This window comes from Monodelphis domestica, chromosome 2, assembly GCF_027887165.1.
Source record: "Monodelphis domestica isolate mMonDom1 chromosome 2, mMonDom1.pri, whole genome shotgun sequence".
NCBI classification, from domain to species: domain Eukaryota; kingdom Metazoa; phylum Chordata; class Mammalia; order Didelphimorphia; family Didelphidae; genus Monodelphis; species Monodelphis domestica.
Window position 1 is genome coordinate 495165966 of NC_077228.1, and position 16579 is coordinate 495182544.

The following is a 16579-nucleotide window of genomic DNA, read 5'->3' on the forward strand; positions in this document are numbered from 1 at the left end:
GCAAAAGCTAAATAAACCGGTCCCGCCCCCCCGGTCCCCCCCCCCCACTTTCTTCTTCGGCATGGGGAGCAGCCCAGAGGGTACAGGATACGTGGGTCTTAATGGATAGTCGAGGATTATTATCAATCAAGCTAGAGGACCGCAACCTAAAGTGTGTGTTTGCAAGATAATTGACTTGTGTATGCAGGCTCAGCTCTTTTTCTGAGGTGAGTGGGTGGCTCTGAAAAGAGCCTTTGGGTGTGTCAAGTTTCGAGGGCTAGCTCTACTTCTTGGCTGCCGCCTTCTTGCTTTTGGCGGCCTTGGGCTTAGCTGCTTTGGGCTTGGCTACCTTCTTGGCCTTGGTGGCCTTGGGCTTGGCCGGGCTCTTGGCCACCTTCTTGGGCTTGGCTGCCTTGGCCTTCTTCGGGCTCTTGGCCGCTTTCTTGGCGGCCGCCGGCTTCTTCGCTTTCTTGGGGCTCTTCTTCGCGCTCTTCTTGGCTCCTGCCGACCCCGTCGCCTTCTTGGGCTTCTTGGCCGCGCCGGCAGCCTTCTTGGTCTTGCTGGCAGCGGGCTTCTTGGCCTTCGCCTTCGTGTCGGCCGCCGGGGCCTTCTTGTTCAGCTTGAAGGAGCCCGAGGCGCCGGTGCCCTTAGTCTGCACCAGAGTGCCCTTGCTCACCAGGCTCTTGAGCCCGAGCTTGATGCGGCTGTTGTTCTTGTCCACGTCGTAGCCGGCGGCCGCCAGCGCCTTCTTCAGGGCTGCCAGAGACACGCCATTCCGCTCCTTGGAGGCGCTCACGGCTTTCGTGATCAGCTCCGACACAGGGGGACCTGCGGCCTTGCGCCGCGCTCCTCCGGCCGCCGAAGGCTTCTTGCCCTTTTTCTTGGCCGGGGCCTTCTCCGCGGGGGCAGGGGCGGCTGGAGCGGCGGGGGCCGTCTCGGACATGGCAGCGAAGCGACGGTAGGGCAGCGACAGTGAGAAGTCACTAGAGGACGCCGCGGACTCGCGAATTAGGGAGCTCCGAGCTGACCCACTTATATATAGGTAAGGGCTGCCCTGTGATTGGTTCGCCGTCCCAGCCCTCCTAGCTCGCAAGGAAGGAAAATGGCTCCGCTCTCTTCTCCGGCTCTGCTGGCTAAGCTTTCCAAAAGCAGAAAATGGAGACAGGGAAGGGGAGGGGCCGGCGGGAGGGGGGCGGGGGAAAGCGGGCGGAGGAGGAGGAGGAGGAGGAGGAGGAAGAGAGACCCCGAGAGGGAGAAGTTCGCCTGCGGGGACACGACCCCGCCCCTCGCCTCTCCGGATTCCAGCCCGTGGAGGAGACCATCCTGCTAAGAAACTAGGCGAGCGCTTTTTGGTCGGCTGCTTGTTTGATTTTTATGCGTTTGTTTCGTTCTGCAAGGGTAGACACGATCGGCTTGAACTCTCTCGCTGAACTCAGTCACCACAACTGAACCCACCGTGCCCCCTGCCAACTGATGGCCGCCTGAGCCGATTCCAAGCCCCTTTTTCTGGAAGGCTTTGGAGTTCACTGATAGCCCAACGCGGCCGCGACGCCGACTGAGCAGAAGGCGACCTGCTGTGGTTTGAAAGGCTGGCCGCGGGGAAGGCCGAGAGTTCCGTGGGAGGGTTGGATGGGGAGACAGTTGTTGCAGAAGCAGCTAACTAGCAAAAGTTAGGTCCCCAACAGCCCGACGATTTCAGCAGACTCTGGACGACCGACCACTCCTCTCGAGAGGCGCGGAGGGAAAAATGGCCACTTGAATTTCGGTTAGGTGATTGGAACATTTCCTCCCATCCTTAAGGCTATATAGGATTGACTCTTGAGAAATGTGGCCGAAAGTGTGAGCAGATGAGGTTTCTGGAGGGCTTGAGACTCCACCGTAGGGGGAAGGGGCACACGGGGGTCTGGGTCGCTCCCGCCAAAGCTGTAACTTCCAGTAGGACTGACTAGTTGCCGGTTTTTCCTGGCTCCCAGCCCGGCATTGGATTCAGTACACTGATATTCCTCTTGCTAAGTTGGCATCTGGTCCAGGAGACAGTGAAGTAAAGACGAAGAAAGTGTCCAAGTTACTTTTCCTCCTTCCTCCTTCCCTTTTGGTAATAATTTCATCGTGGAAAGAGGACGGAGCCCAGGGCTTGGACTGGACAGGAAAAGGTGCCGAGGTCCCACCCCCTTCCAGGGTAATGGAGCCCCAGGTACAAGGGAATTTCAAGGGTGAATCTTGTGGTCAGGTCCCTAGGATATGCACTCTTTACTGGGACTATAACAAGGGAATACTTAAATCTGAGCTCAGACACTTCCTATCGGTGACTGAGCCAGTTTCTGGGCATGTCACAGATTGCCTAGCCCTTGCTTCTCTTCTGTCTTAGAACTGGTACTAAGCAGAAGACAGGGGCATTCAAACAAACAAAAACCGGCAATCGTTTACTCTCCATTTTCATACATGTTGATCATAGGAGTCTGGGGGTAAGGAAAAGCACCAGACATGTTATCCTTGCCTGGCGGAATAGGGAGGAGGGAAAGGTGGACTGTTTAGCTTCTTGTTTGGAACTGCCCAGGTACCAGTAAAATCATTTGAAAGCACTTGGGAAAAGGAAAGGGTGACATGTAAAGACTCTTGGCAGTACCTGCAAAGTCAGCAAGAATAGTAAATGTTCCACTCTGATTTGGTTAGTTTAAGAAGTTCTAAAAAGTCTCGTTAGTCTACATCTCTTTAGAAAGGAATAAATGCCCTGGGTATCCCTTCACAAGTGTCATTCAGAAAGATCCAGATAACCCTTTTATTCTCAAACCTGCAGAGCAAAGGAGATGGCAGAACTGTAATCTGTCCCCTAATCTAACTCTGGGCTAAATGGAAGGTACCACAGTAGATGTCCCTCAAGCTCCCAGCCCCAGTACCAGTAACATCTGGGAATGGATGTCTGCTTCCTTCACTTGACAACAAATAAATCTTGTCACTCTGAGTGAGTGTTTTTTAGAACAGGCAAAAAAAAAAATTGCCCCACACTCTTTGTTTTCATTCATTACAAATCCAAAAGGGGGTAAGGTGGGGAATAAAGGTGCATCACAGCCATTAAGAGCATAGGTCATTCACTCCCAGTAGAATATGGGGCTCCTGGAGGACAAAGATGAACAGTGTATTCTGTGACAGAAAGAGGGTAGGTGAGGAGAGATTGAGTACCTGGACATCTGCCTCTGGCAGTGATGGCAAACCTTTTAGAGATGGAGTTCCAGGCTCCACCCCCAGACCAAGTGCCAGGAGGACCCTCCCCACCCCCTTTACCCCACACAGGGGAGGGAGGAAGCACCCCCATTGAGCTGCTGGCTGGAGGAATGTCCTCAGCAAGTGTAGAAAGGGGGAGGGGAGTGGCCTGAGTGCTTCCCTCCCCTCCAACTTTCAACCTGTGACCTGTCTACCTTATCTTCTGTGCCCTCCCATTGGGTTGCTAAAGCAAAGGGGTAGACAATCTGGGGGGGGGGGGTGTCAGGCACAGTGGGGGGGGGAGCAGCTCTGCCTTTCTAGTAATGAAGGGGGAGGGGAGGGCAGCTGAGTGCTCACAGAGAGGGTTCTGTGTGCCATTTTTTGGCACCTGTGCCATTGGTTGGTTCGGCATCACTGGCCTATAGTGATGGGGGCCACTGAGACTTGGTTGGAAAAAGTATTTCTTCTCTTCCCCCCAGCTACCTCAGTCCCTCCTATTTCCCCAAAGTGGTTCTAGGTTCTGAGAGATGTTGGAAGAATGGAAGGAAACCCCTTCTTTCTCCTGAAGGGGAGTACTAGTTGTACCTGCCTGGTCTTCCTGACCTCCCACAAGAGCCTGCACCACTCTGAATCCTACACACCTGGCTTAGTCTTCATCATCTCCATTGTCCCCCCCACACCATTCTGTGCAGGAGCTGCCTCACTCATTCTCTTATTCCTAGAAACAGATCTGAGAAACAAAGAGCCAAACTGGTTGAATGATCTCCTTTGATCTCTCACTTTCCTGCAGCCCTGCACCCCCATCACACACACACACACACACACACACACACACACACACACACACACACACACACATCCCCCTGCCAAGCCTGCTGACCTCACAGGCAAAGGTTAGAAAGGGCAAGTTTGGGGTCAGATGCACTTCATCTACTGGGTACTTGCATATTGATAGTGGAGGGAGGGGATGGAAAGACTGACTCCAGTAGTCTGGCACAGCTGGGGGCACAAACTGGTAACTGTTGCAAAGAATCCCAAAGTAGAAAGCTTTGTAACAAGGTATGTCCTGAACTCCTCTCCCCAGGCTCCTTCCCGAAGGTGTATCTGTATCCGGGGGGGCTACAGAATATCAGTAGCCAGGCAAGGCTAAGAGGAAACAATGTCTCATCCAAAGCCACAAAAGTCACCTTTTCCAGCAGTGAACTTCAGCTCCTGCGGCCAGCAGTCCCCTCCCCTCCCCCCATCCGTCTCAACCTGGGTCTTCTAGACCAGGACAAACAAGGAAATCCTTTTAGATCTTGAGAGCTTGTGTTTTCCTGAAACTCGATCCTTCTAAAGACTGTGTGAGTGTACTGGAGGGGGTGGTACAGCCCCAAAGGGATTTAGGGTATATTGCCTACCTACAAAGAAGTCAGAATCTGGGGGCCAGGGGGACACCCCCAAGAAGAGTCCTCCCACCCTTTTCTCACTGAGCAAAAACCTAGTAAGGTCTCCAACCCGCTCCTCCTAAATTCTCATTGCTCCACTGATGATCCCTTTGTCTCCTTCTTGACCAGATGCCAACTTCCCAAGAGGAATTCTAGTATGCTTGGTTCAGTGCTGGGCTGGGAGCCAGGGAGATCTGAGAAGCAGTCCTACTGTGACCTCTTACAAGCTATGTGGCCTTGGGCGAGTCTCTGGACCTCTTTTCCTCCCCTGTAAAACGAGGGGCTTTCCCTCTGTGACCCAAGAGATCCCTTTCAGCCCTAAATCTCTCCTTGCCCCTTCTTGATCATCTCAGCTATACTCTTGGCATGGCACTGGTTCCATAGCCTGTGGGAGTAGGGGACAGAGACTGCACACAGAGGGCAAGGCCCACCTACACACACAGGCCCATGGACTCGGTGCCCCTGGGAAAGGCCAGCACATCCCCACAAGCCCTCTGAGGAACCAGCAGGCAAGATGAAGAAGATCAAGTGGAAGCTGGAGCAGGAGGCAGCACTGGGAAATTTGCCCTGGGAGTTGGGTGGATTGTACAGGGCTGGTCAGCCCTCTATGGAGCTGGGTGCCTGACTCCTGGCAGAGACACGAGTCCCAGGGCAGGGCAGAGACCCACTGGAAAAGAAGGAAACTTTTTTTTTTTTGCTTGGGATGACCAATGGAGTTAATGACAACTCCTTTACATTTGGAGAATAGATTTGGGATTGGTTAGGAGAGGAGTTCCATTTAAATAAAGTGTCTTTTATAAGCAATGTTAACTTAAACCATTCATGGGGCAGCTAGATGGCACAGTGGATACAGCACTGAACTAGTACTATCAGCAAGACCTGAGTTGAAATTTGACCTGAAATACTTACTAACTCTATGAACCCTGAGAGGTCACTTAAACCTCAGTTTCCCCAACTATAAAATGAGATCATTGTACTCCCAAACCTCACCTGGGTTTTGTCATGATTGGGTGTATAAAGCCTCACATTAGTAGGTGCCAAATAAGTCCTGGTTCCCTTCCTTCCCTAACCTCCTCCCCTCCCAGTCCCAAACCTACCCCCAGTCTTTCCCATTTCCTTGTATGGTAACTAGGGCTCTCGTTCCTCTCCTATAATCTTTCATTTTCTTTTTTCTGATGGAGACTTAGAAACTAGACAAATTTTGATGTGCTCAAGTGAATTCCCGAGACAAAAATCATGAGAGAAAAAAAAGGTTGTAGAGAGAAATCTATTCCCATCTTTGAGATTACTTCTATTTATTAAATATTTTATATTATATCATTAATATTATACATACTATATTTTTAAAATGTTTTATTAAATGTATTTGACACCACAGTCTTTCCCCCTTGGGCACCATCCCCACCCAACCTACAGTTAAACCCTCCCATGGAACAAATAAAGGCTTAAGCAAACATAACAGACACTGAATCAGTTGGTTGATTCAGTGGATTGAAAGTCAAGCCTAGAGACTAGGTTCAAATCTGGTCTTGGACATTTCCTAGCTATGTGACCCTAGGCAAGTCACTCAACCCCCAGTTGCTAGACCAGTGTTGGGGAACCTTTTAGAGGGGCAGGTGATATCCTCAGGTACACATGGAGATGGGGAGATGAGCAGCCCAGCCTGTCATCCTTCTGGCTTTCTAGTCAACAAACTCTGGCAAACTCTGTACTGGGGCAACAGTGGGCATGCCCACAGAAAGGTCTCTGAGTGCCCCTCTGGCACACATGCTGTAAGTTTGCTACCACCATCCTAGCCCTTGCCACTCTTCTGCCTTGGAATGAATACACAATATTGATTCTAAGATGGAAGGCAAAGTTTTAAAGGAAAGAAAAAGACTAATAGACACTAAGACCACAGACAACATATGCCACATTCTACATCCGTGGCTCCCTTTGTCTCCTCCAACTCAAATAGGGTAGGAATGAAGGTTCATTATCATTTCTCCAGATCCAGAGAGGTCATTACAATTTCAGTCTGTTTTGTGAGGTTTTTGCCTTATTTTGGGTCGATGCTCTTGTACTTATGTACTTATGCTCTTGCTTTTTATACTTCCTTCTGCATCAATTCCTACAAGTCTTCTAGAGCATCTCACAGTTTCTTATAGTCATCATTTCTTGCAGGAAAAAAAATATTCCAATGTATCTACAGGTTATTAAGTTCCACACCCAATCCCCTATCCCCTACCCTTTATGCTACCACAAAGTGCAGCTAGGAATATTTTGGCATATATGGGAGAGTGGAAGGGGCTTCCTTTCAGCCTTTTTCCTCCTCAGTGTATGTGCCCAGGAATGGGATTGTCAAGGCACCACTTTAGACCTTTTTCCTTATATGTTCCAAAAGGTTCTCCAAGTTGGCCTATGCAGAGCTCCACCAATGTCACCATGTGACTACCAATCTGTCCATCCCTCCTCTGACACTGATTCCCTTCATCCTCTTTCAGGTTTCTCCTCAAACTGCTCAAAGTGACAGAGTTGTTTAAACTTGAAAGTCTCTTTTATCTGTGACTTGGAACAGTCTTGCCTATCATTTTTTGACAGCTTCGTTATGCAGTGGTTTCTTCAAATCCTCTGATTACTCATTTACTCAGGAATGACTTCTGATCCCATAGATCAGTTCCCTCTGTATCCTGGACAGCAGATTCTTTTTCAGGATATATGGAACGTATTTTTTACTCCACTCAACCATTTCCTTTCTCATCCTAGCTGATTTGATTTTGTTTGATATAAGTCTTCCAATTTTATGTAATCCAAATCATCTGTTTTGCCTTTCATAACAATCTCTCTACCCTCCTAATCAAGGCCTTCCCCACTCCCACCCATGATGGTGCAAAAATATCTGGACCCTTTCCCTATTTTTTTTTAAATGAAGTGAAGTGACCTCTTATATAAAGGATCTACTGGAGGCAGATAGGTGGTCCAGGTCTAAGATACTATCCATTGTAGCACTTAGCTTGTTTAGGGAATTTTTCTGAACTTTCTAAATCTCTGAGTTCTTTAATAATAGAATGGCTGCTTCAGAAAGAAATGGATTTTCTCTCCTTATATCTCTACCCAACATACAGACTCTGTGTCTTCAAGAAAATACTTAACGTTTATTAAATGTATTAATTATCCTTGTTCGCTTATTAATTGGACAGAATGGCCTACCTCTTAGAAGTTATGATTCTGTAATTAGAGGCTGACATTTCTAGAGATTAAATGCCTTATTACAGAAGGCTAGTGAAGGATTCCAACTGCATTCTCACCCTATGGCATGTTGCCTCCCTAACTACTGTGCTAATCACTATGGAAGATGTAAAGATGTTTAAAGCACCATCCCTCCACTCCATCAATTTACTATCTTTTTTTTAAAACCCTTACCTTTCATCTTGGAATCAATACTGGGTATTGGTTCCAAGACAGAAGAGTGGTCAGGGCTAGGCAATGGGGTTTAAGTGACTTGCCCAGGGTCATACAGCTAGGAAGTGTCTTGGGTCATATTTGAACCCAGGACCTCCCATCTCTGGGCTTGGATCTTAATCCACTGAGCTACCCAGCTGCCCCCCATCATATTGCTATCTAACTGGAAATACACTGTATACACAAATCAAAATAATCATGCTAGCACATATTTATATGGGACGTTAAAATTTTCAAAGTGCTTTATCAGGGTTAAAGCTCATCATGTCCTCACAATAGTCCTTTGAAGTGGAATAATGCAATATTGGGGGGGGGTGAAGGTCTTTCTCCCCCCAATTTTTCTTTTATCATTCAGGCCCTCTCTCCCTCCCCTCTCCACACCATAGAAGGTATCATCTGGCAGAATATATAGATTATATCTTTCCTATTTTCACTTCTCAGTTCATTCTCTGGAAGTGAACATTCACAAGTTATTCTTCAGATATTAAATCTCTAGTATATATAATGTTCTCTTGGTTCTGTTCATTTCATGCTTCATTATCTCATGTAGTCCTTTTCAAATTTTTATAAAATTAATATGTTCATCACTTTATTTTGCTGCATATTGCAATATTTATGATGACCATTTTACAGATGAAGAAATGGAAGAGATTCATAGTTAGGTGGTTGCCCGTGAGCACACAACTAATAAGTGTTGGCACATAAGATTCAAAACCCACATTTTCCCTGACTCCTAGTCCAGCACTCATTCTGCTACTTATTAACATCAGACAATAAATGCTAAAATATTGAATTAATCAATGAAAAGGTTCTAAGGATTTAGGTGAGAGAACAATCATTAGAGAAAACTACTTTCTCTCCTTCCTCTGATGTCCATATCCCCAGTACTTTGATAGTACAAACTCCTTAGAACATCATTCAAGGCCACCTACAATATTGCCACAATCTACCTTTCTAGCTGTATCTCACACTCAGTTTCATATATACTTTTCCTCTAATCCTACCTTTTCTGGCTCTGAAATGAGCTTTGAACCTTTGTTCAAGCTGTTCCTTGTGCCTAAAACCTTCCTCCCCCAAATTCTACCCATTCTTTAAGATTCAAGGTGCATCCCACTTTGCAGGATCCTAAATCCTAATCATCAGATCCTAAATTTAGAGGCATGACCCGATTCAGAATAGAATAGGATTTTTAAAGTCATCAGATCCAGTCCCCTCATTTAACAAATGAGGGAAATGATGTACAGAGGAAGCAATATGATTTATCCAGGGTCCCACAGGTAATAAATGACTGAATTGGTATTGGAAGCCTGGTCCCTTCCAAAAGCAGCATTTTTTCCATAGTACCACGATGCTTCCTTCATAGCTTTAAGCAGGTCATAAACTATTCTTGAAATCCTATAGCAGAACAGGGAACATATTACTTATAAGGTTTGTGGATAGGAAAGAAATTTATGAGTCAACAAGAAATGGAGAACATTGTGAGATATAAAATGGATAATATTGAGTACAATAAATAGAAAAGGTTTTGTACAAATAAAATATTGTTACCAAGATTAGGAGGAAAGAAGAAAATTGGGGGGGGGGGATACAGAAATTATAGACAGCCACTCAAAGACTGTCTGTCTCAGAATCTCATATATAAAATATAGAGATAACTCCATCAAATTTATAAGAATAAGAGACATCCTCCAATCGGCAAATGGGTAAAAGATATGGACAATTGTTGGATGAAGAAATCGAAGGCATATATAGGTATAGGGGGAAATGTTCTAAATCACTAAATTGCTGATTAGAGAAATGTACACCAATAATCTCATATTCATCCGTTTGGCTTAAATGACAAATGTTGGAGGGGATATGGAGACATTGGGAAGCTAATACACTGTTGGTGCAGCTGTGAAGTGATTCAACCATTTCAGAGAGCAATTTGGAATTATAGCCAGAGTCATAAAACTGTGTGTATGTATAACCTCAAACCCAGCAAACATTGTTAGATCTATTTCCAGAGAACATCAGGAAGAAAGGAAAAAAACCTCTATGTTTTAAAATATTTATAGCAGCTTTCTTTGTGGTGGCAAAGAATTAGAAATTGAAGAGATGCCCATCAATTGGGGAATAGCTAAACAAATTGTGGTAAATGATTGTGATGGAAAAATGATACTACTGTGCCATAAGAAACAATGAGCAGGCTAATTTTCAAAAAACTTGGAAAGAACTATATGGGATGATGAACAGGGAAATGAGTAGAAACAAGAGAACATTGTACACAGCTTCAGCTTTAATACTTGAAGAATAACCTGTGAATATTATTCAAGAATAAACTGAAAAATGGATAATATATACAAAAGAAAAGAAGTCATATAGCACTTTTTACTCTTCATGATCTTTAAAAGTCCAGTGATACTGGCCTCCTAGCTATTCTATGAACAAGACACTGTCTCTCATCTCCAAGAATTTTCCTTAGTCCCTTGCCTGGAATAGTCTGGTTTCTCTACTCTGATTACTGACTTCCTTGGCTTCCTTTAAAGTTCCAATTAAAATCCTACCTTCTAGAAGAAGCCTTCCCTAACATCTCATAATTCTAGTGCCTTCACTTTGTTAATCCTCTCCTACTTATGCTGCAGATAAACTGCTTTGTATATATTTGTTTTCATGTTAGCTCCCTCATTAGGTTATAAGTTCCTTAATGGCAATGACTGTCTTTTTAGCACAGTGCCTAGAACATAGGCACTTTAAAAAAAAGGGGGGGGGGGGAAAACCCTTACCTTCAAAGAGACAGGAAATCCTGGGTTCAAACCTGACCTCAGACACTTCCTAGCTATGTGAGCCTGGGCAAGTCACTTAACCCCCATTGCCTATCCCTTACTGCTCTTTTGACTTGGAACAAATACACATTATTAATTCTGAGACCGAAGGATCACATAGCTGGGAAGTCTCTGAGGCCATATTTGAACCCAGCACCTCCAGTATCTAGGCCTGGCTGTCAATCCACTGAGCCATCTAAAAGCCCCCACATAGTAAACTTAATAAATATTGATTGGCTAATTGATTGTGCCATTCCCCTGGCACTCTGTAATGATCTATAAGCATATTATCTGTTACCTCCTTTAATGTTAAGTCATTGAAGACAGGGATTGTTTTATGTATCAATAGGTCTCCCTCAACAACTATCGCAAAGTTTTGAAAGCTTACTTTGAAAATGTTTTTATAACCTCAATTATATAATATTTATTCTCATTAAGAATTTTTAAATGTTTTTTGAAATAATAAACTAGCATTTAAAGGTGTTAAAGAAAGGATAGCATTTGGATTCAGTGAAACAGGTATCTGGCATTCTAGACTAGAAGAATGTGAGCTCTTTGAAACTGAGGACTATTTCATTTTGGCTTTGATTCCTCACTGCTGAGAATAGTGCCTGGCTCATCAATTAATAAATGTTTGGTGATTAAAAAAAAAAGCAACAGAGACAAGAAAATATACCTAATATTCCAGAGATATAGAGCAAACCAACTAAACAAAGGGATTATGAAACATGAAACAAAACTAGAGCAATAGTTTCCACTAGCTTGTGGCTGACTTGAAAATATGAGTCCATTTTATAAGCAATGGAGAACCACTGATTTTTGTTTTGAAGCCAGAGCACAAACTATTTTATTTTTAAATCATTTGATCCAAAATGATTTAAAAAGTCAAACGATTTAAGGCTATTAAAAAAAGAGATCTAGTTCAACTTCACCTATTCCCTCTCCCCAAGACTCTTAATACACACACACACACACATACCCCTATCATACAATGCAGTTATAGTAATGGTCCATTTTTCTTCTCTATTATGTTTCTCAATCAGATATTCTGTTTCTTATATAGAATGTGTGTTAGATTCCCTTTTGACTTAAGTAATTTTGCTTTGAAGAACCTTGTACTTCATAATTTGCCTACCTAACTTCTAAATATACCACCTTGCTATCTCTTGAATAGTTCAATACTTATATTTTGCTCTTCCATTGATTCAATTATCATCTCCAAGTTGCTGATTTTTATATCTACTGATTCAGATCTAATATATCTCAACCTCCCATCTCACATAATCCAGATTTATCTCTAAGTGCCTATTGGACATGTCAAAATGGACAATTCCATACACATCTTAACAAATCTGAATGCATTGTCTCCCTGTCCCAAAGTACTTCACTATCAACTTAGTACTAACTCCTTAGTCCCCTAGACTTATAATTAAGGTCTCATCACTCTCTCTTAGCCCCTACATCCAATATTTACCTGTATTCTTCCTTCTCACCTCTGATATGGACACCACTGTGTCTTCCACCCTACTGTCACATTTTATGCTAAAGATTTTTCTAAATATCTCATTTGATCCTACAACAACCCTAAAAGGTAGATGCTATTATAATCCTCATGTTACAGAGGGGGAAACTAAGGCAGACAAAGGTTAAGTGATTTGCCTGGGGTCACCCAGCTAGCAAGTATCTAAGGCTAGATTTGAATTTAGATCTTCTTGATTCCAGGCTCATAATTCTATTCTACTGTGCCATACCTCCAACATCAAATATAAAATCTTCCAGCTTTTAAAGTTCTTCTTAACCAGATACCTTCCTACTTTTCTAGTCTTTTTATACTTCATTCCCCTTCTATGTACATTGGTCTCCTTGCTGTTCTTTTCTCACACTAAACTCCATCTCTGGGCTTCATGCCTCTTCCCCATGCCAGGAATTCTCTCCCTCATTCCTCATTATCCTTTGCCTTCTGGCTTCCTTCATGCTAAAGTCCCATCTTTTTCAAGAAGCCTTTCCCAATTATCCCTAATGCTAGTACTTTCCCATGGTTGATTATCTCCAATTTATCTTGTTTGTATTTAGCTATATATTGCCTTCCCCTTTAGACTATGAGTTCATTGAGAACAGAATTATTTTTTACTCTTCTTTGTACCCTGAAGGCTTAGCACAGTCCCTGGCACATGGTGGGTGCTTAATAATTCTCTATTTACTTGACAAGACTTCCAGGAATTCATTCAAACATTTTCCTTAACTTTTACCCTTAGCACAGCACTTCACACTTAATAAATGTCCTAGTAAAAGATTATTGACTGATTAGATTTCTGTCAACTCAAACTCTTCTCTTTTACTTCACACTTTTTTTGGTGCAGGGCTTGGAACAATAATAAACTTTAAGCTCTTTAAAAATTCATTTATCCTATTATTGTTTTCTGTTAACACCTTGTTTCTATCTTATAAAAACTCAAATTGACATCAGGCTGGTCCAATCCCAATGACATTAACAACCCACTAAACAACTTCCCCCAGATTTATTATAACTAGCCCACTGTTCAACTCAAATTCAAAATAAAACATCTGCTTTATTTCCATCTGATCAAAGTCCTTTCTTAATCAAGGCTTTGACAGCCTGCTTGGCCTTCATTATTCCAGGATTTAGGCTTATTTCCTAGTGGGTGATTAACCCAATTACCAGAGTCCCTTAAAAGGAATTCCTCCGTGCTTTTATTCTCTAAGAATAGAGAGGCCACTGCTGGGTGGGCTTTCATCTCCTCACAACACTATCCTTTTTCAATACATTTAATGAAATAATTCCAGAAAGCAATACTCTATAGGTAACAACTATCTCACTTCCAATCATCCTAAAATATTTATTTTTCAAATTAATTATAAAACCCCAAAGGCCACATAATGGATTTTTTAAAAAGCATCCTATATTGTGAATCTAATTTATTTTCTTATTTATTATAATGCATTTTTCACTACTTTGTGAAGAGGATCCCTTTACATGGATCCTTTTAACACCTCAAGCATTTCCTAAGGAAAAAAAGGGAGAATTTGTCCAGAAAAATGGTCTCCCTACTTTGTCTTTGTACAGGTCTCTAAGTAAAAAACTTTGATCACACTCCTAGATATGTATTTATTTACTTATTTACAAATTATGCATATATGCTGATAATTAAGTATCTTATAAAGCTTACACAAAATTATACAAAATTTGAGAAAGAGGAAATAATATTTTATTCTATAGTCAATAGGGAGTGATTAGTTTGCTAAGTAAGCATGAGTAGATCTGTACTTTATGAAAATTATTTTCGTAGAGGTATGGAAGATGGATTGGAGAGAAGCAAAGGGCAAGGAGGTTAATTAGGAACATATTAGAACACTCCAAGAGAGAACCCCTGATGAGGGCCTGAACTAAAGTAGTTACCTGATTTGTATCTGAGGAGTAAACAAGGTATGTATGCAAAAAATTTTGTAGAGATAGAAATGACAAGAGTTAGTGTGGAGAATGAAAAGTCAAAGAAACTACCAGGTTACTGAAAAGATGATGGCGCCTTCAATAGAAATAGGGAAATTCAGAAGAGGGACAGGATTGGGATGAAAAGTAACATCATCCCAATCCACACTGTTCATCTTGTGCTATCTACATTTTTTAAAAAACCCTTACCTTCTTTTCTAGCAATGATTCTAAGCTGGAAGGATAAATTTGAACCCAAGTCCTTTGGACTCCAGTTTTGGCATGTGCTCCTTTGTGGTTTACTTTTCCATTAAGGTTTTTTCATCTACTATACTGTAGTAATGGGAGGCAATAGGTAAGTAGCCTATGCATTTATTTTGGATCCCTTGACAGGTTAAGGTTATGACTTGTCTCCAATACAACCCTTATCCTCCAAACTCTCCATCCTCCAATCTTTCCTTGTTAACTTCACCTCAGAAACTCAAATTCAGCCTCTTAGAAGAATCATAATCTGATCACTCCAGGGTACCCACAGCAACAGCTGCTGCCATCCCCCAAATTTCCTCCACATACCCCTCACACCAATCCCCTATTTTTCAGATGACCTTGTGACTATGGCAAGCTTCCTGAAGAAGGTAGGTTTGGCCCTTCAGAAGAGTGACTAAGAAGCCTACCTCTCCTCTTGTGGTTTTAAGTGGGACTGAATAGTTCAGGATGAATAGGCTTAGATGGATTATGAGTTTCATGCAGATTTCATTACATTTTCTCCCCCTCACCTACTCTTCTAACCTTTTTGCTTGCTGTCAAGGACACTGGCATTCTTCTTCTAGTCACCCACATTCACAGCCTAAGTGTCATCTGTCTCTCTCACCCTATTATCCATTCAGTTGCCAAATCTTGTTATTTCTGCCGCAGCATCTCCGATATCCACCCCCCTCTATCATGATGCCTCCACCTGAGTTCATGCTCTGATCCACTTTTGCCTAAGCTATTACAATGACCACTAATTGCCCCCACCCACACACTTAAGTCTCATCCATCTCCATTCCATTCTCCAAACAGGTCCCAAAATGATTTGTTTTAACCCCTTACCTTCTATCTTAGAATCAGTACTGGTTATCAATACCAATATTGGTCTCAAGACAGAAGAGCAGTAAGGTCCAGGAAATGGGGGTGAAGTGACTTGCCCAGGGGCACACAGCTAGGAAGTGTCTGAGGTCCAATTTGAACCCAGGACTTCCCATCTCTGGGCCTGTCTCTCAATCCACTTAGCCACCCAGCTGCCCCCAGGAAAGTAAATTCTTAAATATTAGCCAACCACAATGAGCACCTAAACCATTTTTACCAACATTTGTCTGAAGGCAAAGTCAGATGGACTTAATATTGGACTAGGAGGCAGCTAAAATAAAGGCAAAAAAAAACAGTTGATTTGGAAGAACCCAGGTCTAGGGTTTCATAAGACTGACTAAAAGACCAAGGAGCCTTTCTATGTCTGGAAGAAGTTGCTTATTCCTGGGACACATGAAAAGGAAAAAGTTACTGACTTGGATCGAATATTAGTTGTAGACAAAAGGAGGCTAAATAATTTGTCCAAATTGGCAAAAGCAATTACTGGAACTGGACTTTTCAAAGTCCATCAGTGGAGGTATGGGAAACTCTAGCATTCTGGTGACAGAATTGTGATCCCCACCCCACCTACCATATGTATGAGGTCAATAACTACCCTCCTGTTTTTTAGGGCTATACTAATAAACATTTACAGTTAGATATATACTGTATCTCTGTCATGTTTTATTTAGATTCTCTTCAGTGGAGGAAAAGAGCATTGCATTTGTTAGAGATGACTTTATGATGCCTCTACTTGAGTTCATGCCCAGATCCCTTGTCTTGATAGCCATCTCTAAAATAGCCTTCTATTATGAATCCTATATTCTACGGCTCTGGGTATTTTTTAAAATTTCCTTTCATAGAATTTTCTTGCATTCATACAAAGAATCACTAGAAACTTAAAAACATTCATCTACGTTAACCATTTTCTTTTACAGATGAGAAACTAGAATTTCAAGGGAAATGATTTAATGAAGTGGTCCTTGTCTTCGAAATGCTAATTCTCTAGGTTAGTCATTTCTATACTTTTTGGATTCCATATCACTACCAGCAAGACATTTTTCAGTGTGACCTCACTGTGGGTACACTTACACATTATATAAGGTGCTATTGTACTAATAATTATAAGCATTATCGAATTTACACCAGAAATAAAAATTAGAAAGGGATGA

The 16579-nt window shown here is 42.8% G+C and overlaps 2 protein-coding genes across 2 annotated transcripts in view; one reads left to right on the top strand and one right to left on the bottom strand.

Moving 5' to 3' along the window:
- The first annotated feature begins 62 nt into the window (after nt 1–62).
- The window catches only part of BOLA1 (bolA family member 1), a 34645-nt gene continuing 18128 nt past the window's right edge, over nt 63–16579 (top strand). The window contains exon 1 of the mRNA XM_056819317.1: nt 63–206. The gene's annotated coding sequence lies outside the window, so the exon portion shown is untranslated. The remainder of the gene's footprint in view (nt 207–16579) is intronic.
- On the bottom strand, nt 161–1104 carry LOC100016306 (histone H1.4-like). Its single transcript, XM_016429139.2, has one exon. It carries the CDS (start codon nt 920–922, stop codon nt 263–265), a length of 660 nt encoding a protein of 219 aa, XP_016284625.2. The 5' UTR covers nt 923–1104; the 3' UTR covers nt 161–262.